Source organism: Enhydra lutris, unplaced genomic scaffold (genome assembly GCF_002288905.1).
Source record: "Enhydra lutris kenyoni isolate GAN:26980312 unplaced genomic scaffold, ASM228890v2 scaffoldscaffold29, whole genome shotgun sequence".
Classification (NCBI taxonomy): Eukaryota; Metazoa; Chordata; class Mammalia; order Carnivora; family Mustelidae; genus Enhydra; species Enhydra lutris.
This window is the reverse complement of record NW_019154113.1, coordinates 11,923,463-11,933,752: the sequence shown is the minus strand read 5'-3', so window position 1 is coordinate 11,933,752 and position 10,290 is coordinate 11,923,463. Positions and strand designations below refer to the sequence as shown.

General features: G+C 46.1%; 1 protein-coding gene across 1 annotated transcript in view; it reads right to left on the bottom strand.

The window, feature by feature from the left end:
- LOC111152551 (family with sequence similarity 174 member B) overlaps window positions 1-10,290 on the bottom strand; it is a 70,226-nt gene that overhangs the window by 19,109 nt on the left and 40,827 nt on the right. The window contains exon 2 of the mRNA XM_022511029.1: window positions 18-205. Within this exon, the coding sequence (XP_022366737.1) occupies window positions 18-205 (188 nt within the window). The remainder of the gene's footprint in view (window positions 1-17; window positions 206-10,290) is intronic.

Here is a 10,290-nt window from a genome sequence, read left to right as displayed (position 1 = left end):
TAAGCAGCAGCAGCGGCAGGAGCGGCGCGGGCGGCGGCGCGGCGCGCATCGTGCGGTCGGGCGGCCGGGGCCCCGCGGGGCGCGCGCGGCTGAGCCCGGGTCCCGCACCGGCGCCGAGGCCTGCACCCGAGGCTTCCGCGGCGGAGGCGGCTGCGCGGTGCTCGGCAGGAAGCTGCGGCGCCCGGAAGAGCCGCAGCCGCCGCCGCTGCCACCAACACGTTGCACGGAGTCATTCGACGGGCCGCGGCCCCACGTGGGCGGGGCAGGCCACCGGGCCCGGGTGCGGGCAGTGCCCCGCTCCCCGGCTGCCCCAACCCCCTCCCCCCACCGGGGCCTGGAACCCCTGCGTGGAAGCAATCACGGTCTGGCTCACTATTGTGCAAGCTCTGTGCTTTGGGGTTGACGTTTTATTTCGTTTAATCCTAAAACCCCTTTAGGAGGCAGGTATGTCTTCATTCTCTCTGAATCATTTTTTTTAGGACCTAGAGAGCCAGCCCACAGCAACCCAGATTATGACAGACTAAGAACCAAAGTCTATGAGACCTGGAGGTCAACCCCCATTTTACAGATGAGGAAACAAGCCCTCCAGAGTAAAGAGGCTGCCTCGTGCCTATGCATTGCATTATATTTTAGCATCTCCCCAATTCCCCTCTTTCTCTCAAAGGAGCTCTTTATCTCATGATGTCAATGTCCAGACATTTTGCACTTCTGCTTATGAACTGGATTGGGAAGTGCGTTTCTGCATTCATATCTTTGCCGTAGAATGAGTCAATGGAGGGATTAATAAACTCCCTCCCAGGCTGAACTTTCAGACTCCAGAAGTAATTGACTTGCTACCTCTGGTTTGTAAGCTAAAGGATACTTAAGTGGAGAAACACAATTGTGGAGGGTTCCAGTGGGAGGGCCAAAGGTGGGAACTGATGGAGAGCACAGAGGGCTTTCCTGGAGCATTAGGAACTACACTGAGGACCCTCCTCCTTTCACTTTGAAGATTATCCTGGCAGGAAACTCTCCAGTGGTGGCTGAACAGGTAAAGACACATGACAAGAACTCACTGACCTTAAACAGCTCTCTCCTGATTGTGCTAGAGAAAGAGACAGATAAAGATACTAACCGTGTAACCGTTCGCTGTTGCTGCCTAACAAATTACCTCAAAACCGCACACATATATTATCTCCCAGTTTGTGTGGGTCAGGAATCGGGCATAGCTTAGCTGAGTCTGCTGTTTTAGGATCTCTCACACGTGTATACTCAGGTGTTAGCAGGTGCTGGGGGCTTATCTGAAGGTTCAACTGGGGAAGGACCTGCTTCCAAGTTCAGTCATGGTTGTTGGCCAGATTCAACTCTTCACAGGCCGTTGGACTGACAGCCTCAGTTCCACACTGACTGATGGCCAGAGGCTGCCCTCAGTTCCCTACCACAGAGACCCTTCCAATATGGCAGCTTTCTTTGTTAAAATGTACAAGCATGGAAACATACAGAGAGTCCGCTAGCGGGACAGAAGTCACTATCTTATAAAACTTATCATAGAAGTGACATCCCAACACCTCTGCTATATTCTATTGGTTAGAGGCAAGTTACGGATCTTGTCCACACTCGGGGGAGGGGGGTGGGTGGAGGATTACATACACAAGGGTATGAATATGAGGAAGCAGAGACTATTCAGGCCATCCAAGAAGATGCCTGCCACTGTATGTGATTCATTTTGATTCAGTGGGATAAACAATAATCAGGTTATCACCCAGGGAATGGTATTTTAAAATGTGTGTTGAGTATTCCGGCATGCCCCAGTGGTGATAAATTTGGACAGAGTCTCTTCCGACTCTAAAATGTCACTTTATGGTATGTCAGAAATGTTGCTTTGGTAGAAAGCCAGTATTATCGTATCACCACAATAGAACTTATAAAAGAAGTTCCCTAAAGAACTACCTCGGACGCCCATGACTTTGCAACACTGCCTTCAAAGGCATAAACCTCAGACGTCACAGGCTCATATTTGCATCCTTATCAGAAATTCCTGTGTGGTAGAGCAAAGAGGTTCTGGGCTTTGGAGTCTCTCAGCCAGGATGAGAGGTTTGACCACTGAGTGGCCTTGGGCAAGGTACTTAACCATTAAATCCCAGTTCTTCTTAATGTCTAAAATAAGAATAATACTTAGCTTAATAAGGTCATTTGAAGCACTCATATGAAAGGAGAGAGTATTAATACCCTTATCCTTCTTCTGCCACAATTCCTGGGCCTATGTAGACTTGATTATTCAACACTGACTCAACACCAAGAATGCAAAAAGCACAAATGTTAGATTTTTTTGGTAAAGTGAAACTTTAGAATCTTTCATTCTTCCTGATTATTTGCTGTGCAAGTCATCATAATGAAGGACTTATTTATAAATTGCCCTAAATTAGAGTTCCTTACACATTTAGATTCAACTATCCATAAACAGTGACGTTTTTAACATGGAATACTTGTGACATCAACAGAAACCAACTCTGGCTGATTTCAGAAAAAGGGAGTCTATTGGAAGCATGCTGGGTTGCTTCTCAAATCAACTGTAAACTACAGAAGTTCTAGAAGTGTGGTCTATGGACTTCTGGTGTCTCTGAGACCCTTCCAAGGAATTTTTGAAATGAAAACTCATGCCATTATAATACTGAAATGTTATTTGACTTTTTCACTGAGTGAACATTTGCACTAATGGTGCAAAGCAATGATGATGGAAACTGATGACATCTTATTTCTCCAAAGAGGACATCCAGATGGCCAACAGACACATGAAAAGATGCTCATCATCACTGATCAGGGAGATGCAGATCAAAACTACAAGAAAGATCACCTCACACCTGTCAGAACGCCTAAAATCAACAATACGAGAAATGACAGGTGTCGGTGAAGATGTGGAGGAAAGGAACCTTCAGGCACCGTTGGTGGGAATGCAATCAGGTGCAGCCCATGGAAAACAGTGTGGAAGTCCCTCAGAAAGTTAACAATAGAACCACCTTACAGTCCAACAGTCACACTATTGCGTATTTACCCAAAGAATACAGAAACACTAATTCAAAGGGATTTGATAGATAATGCTTACATAGATATAGACATAGATAATGCTTATAGCAGCATTATCTATAATAGCCAAAACACGGAAGCAATCCAAGTGTCCATCAACTGAAGAATGGATAAAGAAAATATGGTAGATAGATAGATAGATAGATAGATAATGGAATATTATTTGGCCATAAAGAAGAGTGAAATCTTGCCATTTTCAGGGACATGGGTGGAGCTAGGGTGTATTGTGCTAACCAAAATAAGCCAGGCAAGAAATACAAATACTATGTGATTTCACTCATGTGAAACTGAAGAAACAAAACAAAGGGAAGAGAAAGAGAGAGAAACAAGTCAAGAAACAGACCCTTAACTATAGAGAACAAACTGATGGTGACCAGAGGGGAGAGGGGTGGGGGGAGGGGTAGAGCAGATGATGGGGATGAAGGAAGGCACTTGTGGTGATGAGCACGGGTGATGTAGGGAAGTGTTGAAACACTATATTGTACACCTGAAATTCCTATAACACTGTGTCATCTAACTAAAATCTAAATAAATGCTTAAAAGAAAACTGATGGTGTCTCATCGTGTACCATGACAAACTATACTCACAGTAATTGTATTCTTCACAACCTGCCCAAGCACTTAAAAAAAGAGAGAGAGAGAGTCAGTTTCACTTTACAATATCCTTGATATAGCCATGAAGGTATTAAATCTTGACCCTTGAGGACAGAACATTTTAATATTCCATGTGGGGAAATGGGAAGTATGAATAAATCACTTCACACCGAATCATGATGATTGTCTTAAGAAAAAGCACACGTGCAGTTCCGAGAGTTGCAGACTGAAAAAGTCACTTTTTTTTTTTCTCACAGAATACCATTTTCAATCAACAGAGGGCTTGACAAACTTCAGACCCAGTCTCGGGCAGGCATTTTCTCAAAAAGGAACAAGATGAACCTGTCACTTCAAGGATAACAACCGACAGTATTATAGCCAACGATAAAATTCAAACCTTCCAGTGAAAATTTGAATTCCAAGAAAACTTGTCAATTAGGATGCCTTCTGCAGCGAGCTAGACTACTTCCCAATCCTTCAAGACTTTTCTGATTAGCTTTCTGATTTAGGTATTATATAATGAAATATGTCAGCCTTTAGAAGATCTGCATAAATCAACACACCAATTTTTCTAAATGGCCAATGTGTAAGGGGCGCTTGGGTGGTTCAGTCGTGTTAAGCGTCTGCCTGCGGCTCAGGTCATGATCCCAGGGTCCTCGGATCAAGCCCCACATCAGGCTCCCTGCTCAGCGGGAAGCCTGCTTCTCCCTCTCCCTCTCCCACTGCTTATGTTCCCCCTCTCGGTGTGTCTCTCTGTGTCAAATAAATTAAAAAATCTTTTTTAAAAAATTAAATAAGTAAATAAATAAATGGCTAATGTGCAATGTTACAAAATCGTGTTGGGGTAACAAATCCATTCAAAGTGCAAGGTAAACAAATGAATTTGGATGAAACAAAATGAAGTTCATTGTCATGGTTTTAGATTTCACAGTTGCAGCTGAAGAAGCTACTAGTTGTAGGGTGCCTGGGTGACTCAGTCAGTTAAGCATCTGACTCAGGTTGGGCTCAGGTCCTGATCTCAAGGTCATGAGATCAGCCCCATGTTGGACTCCATGCTCAGCATGGAGCCTGTTTACGAGTCTCTCCCTCTCCCTCTGCCCCTTATCCCTGCTCACTTGCTCTCTCTCTCTCAAAAAAAACTACTAGTTGCAAGTTTTGCTGTAGTATCAAAGAAAGTCCCTACTCAATGAAAAGGCTATTAAAATTCTCCACCCTTTTCTGTCCACATATCTGAGTGAGGCTGGATTTTCTTCAGATTCTTCCACCAAAACAACAAATTGCAACAGATTGAAAGCAAAAGCAAATATGAAAATCCAGCTATCTTCTATTAAGCCATACATTAAAGAGATTTGCAAATAAAAAGTTAAACAATGCCATATGAAAAAAACAGTTATTTTTCATAACAATGTTACTGACATTAACATGTTAATGTATTTGTAATTTTGTTTTTAAATGAATTAATAAGTATTTTTAAGTCTTCTTCATTTAATTTTTGTAAGATTCATTTATTTTAGGGGGGAGGGGCAGAGGGAGAGGGAGAAAATAACAAGCCGACTCCTGGACGAGCCCACAACCTGGTGCAGGGCTCGATCTCATGACACTGAGATGATGACCTGAGCCAAAATCAAGATCAGATGCTTAACCAACTAAGCCACCCAGACACCCCAGTTCTCTCCATTTTAAAGTTCTAATGCAGCACCCGGCTGGCTCAGTCAGTAGAGCAAATGACTCTTGATCTCAGAGCCATGAGTTTGAGCCCCCCTTTAGGGGGTAGAGATTACTTAACATCAAATAAATTTAAAACAAATTTTTTTATTTCTAATGCAGGAAATTTCAATAAGTATAACCTACATAACAAAAGCTCTTTGAGGTCCTTCAATTTTATTAAGACTGGAAATCAAGAAGAAACCAAAACATTATTACACTAAGTTGTTTGAGAAAGGCTAAGCTAGGGAATCACATCTGGAAAAAAAAAAGCAGCCGCACCAAACCAGTTAGGATACTTTCCGCTAGGCAAAACAGAAAACTCCGTTTGAACTGATTTAAATGAAAAGGAAGTCTCTTCTCTCACATAAAGGAAGTCCCAGGAGGGGATGCTCCAGGGTTCATGGATTCAGCAGCTACATGACCTCAAGGACCCTGGACCTTTCCATCCCACCTGCTCTGCTGTCCACAGCTTCGCCTTCAACCCCAGGCAGGGGGTCTTCTGGTCACAAGATCGCTCCAGTGGCGATCCAGGTGGCATGTTCACTTGTCCACATACAGCAGAGAAGAAAGAAGAATGAGAAAACCTTCTTCCACCCATGCCATACAAACTGTCCTCTCGGTCTGACTGGTCCATCCTGACTTAGCACCCACCGGGGGAATGCCATGCACTGGCTGGACGAGAGCTCCCTTGGAGCTGAGGATGGGGCAAGCCCCTCAAGAAAAATTAAAGGAGAGGGAAGGTTCTTAAGAAAGGAGCAAGGGACGAAGTGGATGCTGCAGAGGCTGCGACTCTAATTCCAACCGGGCAGGAAAAAGAGAAGTGAGTCCGGCGGGGCTGCTAATGCGGAAGTCAAAGTCAGACCCCAGGAAGGATCCAGGTAGCAAGCTACTCAGCACCAGATGCTCTGCCAGCCCCACCGCAACTGCTGTCTCCTTTGTCCCTGGACCAGAGATGCCACTGCCATTACCACTGCTGCAAAAGTGACTTCAAAACTGCTCTCGAGTTGTATCACTTGCTTGGATGTTCCAAGCCATGGGCTGGAACATCTGACTGATTTACCTCAGCCACATGTCATTGTTCTAGCTGTTCCCGGAGCTGGAGAGGGCATAGCCCACCCCCTTCAGCTTCCATGGGAGAGGTGGTGTCCTCTCCCACCATGACTCACAAATACTGGGGGTGCCCTCCAAAATAAGGACATCTGGATGCAGGGCGGCCAAAAATGACAAGTGCTCCCTTAGGACGTGGAAATTCTTCAGAAACCACTCAGATCAGGGGCACCTGGGTGGTTCAGTCGGTTAATCATCTATCTTTGGCTCAGGTCATGATCCCGGGGTCCTGGGATCGAGTCCCACATCGGGCTCCCTGCTCATGTGCACACATTCTCTCTCTCTCTCTCAAATAAATAAAATCTTAAAAAAAAAACAATTCAGATCAAAGATAGATGATAGAGACTTTTATGTACACATAATTTATATATACATGCATGCCTATACTTATTTATTTATTCATAGCAACCCAAGAGAAGTCATTTAATTCCAGTACACCGTTTACTAGCTGTGTGACCTTGCTTAAAACTGCCAAGCCTCCGTTTGCTACCTGTACTACAGGGATAATAAGAAAACCTACCTCATGAGCGTATTGCAAGGACTAAAGTATTCGTGTTTAGCATAATATCTGAGAAATGTTAATTATTAATATTACAGCAATAAAGAAGGAACATTGACATGGTAGAAAAGATTTAACTGGAAATTTTTTTCCCAACCTTTGAGGCACACCAATGGCCAAGGGGGAGAGTTTCTGATTCCCTCCTGGGGACACCTCCAGGGGCAGGAGCTAAGAAGTAACAACTAGTTACCTTAGTTAGTAAACATGTATACCACCTTCGAATTCAGAGCAGAAACAACCTTTGAACATGTCTCCCCTATTTACCTGTCAGCCCAGAGCAAGTGGGTCTCAGGCAAGTCACCTAACCCTTCAGAAGACAGACAGTCTCCGTTCTCTGGCTGAGAATGGCTAACTTCTTCTTCTAAGAGCAGGAAAGAAAAAAGACTGCAAAGAAAACATCCCAACATATTAACAGTAACGACCCCTACACATGTGCTCATGGGGCATTTCTGTTTTCTTCTTCTCCTTACCAGAATATTCTGGTCTCTAAAAAAAATATGTATTAATTTTGTTCTTTTATATGTAATAAGATATCATTATGAATATGTATGTGTATATGTGTGTATATATATGTACATATATACATATGTAAATGTAGATTACTTATCACATATAAAATACATAGTATGTATTTTAACTCATTTGTTGCCTAAAACTGGTAACGACAATCCTTCTTTTCCATGTAACTTTGGGAAACTGCTTACACAGGTGACCAGAGATCGAACCTCAGAGCGTGGGTAAGGAAAATGTGAAAATCGGGCTCCAGAACCTCGCAGCTGAGCCCCTTCCAGCTCTACCTCACACCCCACCCGCCAAGGCTCTTTAGTGAAAATAATTTTTTTTAAAGATTTTATTTATTTGATAGACAGAGATTACAAGTAGGCAGAGAGGCAGGCAGAGAGAGAGGAGGAAGCAGGTTCCGCGCTGAGCAGAGAGCCCAATGCGGGGCTCAATCCCAGGACCCTGAGATCATGACTTGAGCCGAAGGCAGAGGCTTCAACCTACTGAGCCACCCAGGCGCCCCTGAAAATAATTTTTAAGGAAAGACTTAACAAGGAGAAAGAAGTTCAAGATGATGGCCACTGTTCATTGAGCTTTACACGCATAACCACCCCTCGCTTTCCCAACCCCCGGGGTAAATAAGCATCCGTTGTCCTGTTTTGCAGATGATGAAGCTGGGGTTCAGCTCAGTTTCTCAATTTAGGGACTTGAGAGGAACCCGTGTGCCTGGGCAGTGGGAGAAAGGTCTGGCCTGGGGAGGGGTCCCCTGCAGACCTTGGGGAGAGAGGTCTGCTCCCCTTTGGAGAAGCAGCTGGCCAGCCGTCTTCCCAAAGGGTGCGCACAGCAAAGGACTGCAGGACGCCCAAGGCAACTCGCCAGAAACCCAGGGGAGCCACCCACACTGGCTCGGCCAGTCTTCCATTTCTCCCCATTTCTGTCGGCAGAGCTCATGTCATCTGGAAGGCTTCTTTCCACAGCCACGGATTCCGTGTGCGTGCTCCTGTGAGGAGCTGGGCACTACGGGGATTGAGGAAGCCTGTGACTCGTGGCCTTTGGCCTCAATGAAAGGCTTTCTGATTTGCAGACAAGACCCATTGGCCGCTAATCTAATCACTAGTGAATAAAGTTTCCAGACCTAAGAGAAAGGGGTCAGGGAGAGAGGATAATAGGCTTCAAGCATACTAGACAATTGTGGCTAGAGAAGCTTGGACAGGAAACTAATATTTATTGAGCGCCCACTGTGTTCCAGACTCATCTCACACAGTCTCTTTCAGTCCTCCCCCTCTGTGGTCTGCAGTCTCCCTGGGTTGCAAAGCCCTGAGAGGTCCGATGACTGAAGCCACGCCAGCTGGCACCAAGGGGCAAAGCCCGACCCCCACCCTCGGGCTGTCCCACTCCTAATCACAGCTGACACTCTCTCCAGGTTGTCTGCTACTCATTTAGAAACGTCCCATGAGCCTCCCTGGCACTGTGAATATCTGAGTGCCTGAAGAGAGCAATGCTGGCTTAGTGGGAGAAGCTTCTGGAACCCTGTTCAAAATGCCTTCTGCACAGGCCTCAGTCACTGGTATCAAACATGCTCCTGGAATGCTAGATGTCATGTAGATGTCATGTAGATGTAGATGTCATGTAGATGTCATGTTCAAATTGTATTTGACAATGGGCTCCGTATACACGTTTCTGTCACCCATGTAATCAAAGGAATCGTACGTCTTTCGCTGTGACACTCTTGCCTAGGTTCCTCCCCCTTCTCCTGGGTGGGCTGGAAGCTTGCAGTAACCCCGCTGGGGGCCGGGGGGGGAGGGGACTGGCTTCACAGCCACCGTGTCACAGTACCCCACCACCAAGTGGCTATAAGGTGGCACTCCCCTTCCCTTCTGTAGGGCAAGTCAGTTAGTGTCCTCGAAACTGGGAGGGCAGGTCACCAGGAAAACAGATAACGCATGCGTGCTGCAGCTCCGGCCTGGTCACAGTCCCCAGGAGAGAAGACAGGAGAATAAAAGTGGGCACCCAACCTAACTCAGGAGGGCGAGCGGCTCTCCCAGGCGTCTGCCTCTGAGAGGGCTCCCAGCATGCAGGACTTTGCATTTTAAAGTCAATCTAGGGGTGCCTGGGTGGCTCAGTCCATTGAGTATCCGACTCTTGATTTTGGCTCAGGTCATGGTCTCAGGGCTATGAGATCGAGCCCCTCATTGGGCTCTGTGATGGCCATGGAGCCTGCTCAATTCTCTCCCTTCCTCTCCCTCTGCCCTTCCCCTGCTTCTCTCACAGAAGGAAGGAAAAAGAAAGAAAGAGTGAAGGAAGGAAGGAGGGGAGGGAGATAGGGAGGAAAGGAAGGAAGGAATTAAAATTTAAAAAAATTAAGTCCGGTTAGTCCCCAACAAACCAAGGAAAGTTGGTCACCTGACCCAACCTCTCCACGCTCAGCTTCCGCGCTGCTCCTGTCCTCCCCAGCCATGTGCCCGCCTCACTCTGCGTGGTCCCCAGTGGGCAGGCTTTGGTAACAGCTAACATTGTCATCACTGCTTCCTCGGGGTCAGAGACTTACCAGTTGTCTCATCTCATCCCGGCCACGGGCCTAGGGAGGAGCTTCAAGGATCGCCTCCTGTCCCTGATGGAGAAACTGAGACTTAGGTAGATGAGGTGTATACAAATAGCTCCATAAAACAGCTTCTGGCCACATTCAAGTTCAGAAAGGGGCTCCACACTCTGCTTTCTGAAGTTTGCCAGAGTGACAGAGGGAGGGCGGGAGGAGGTCA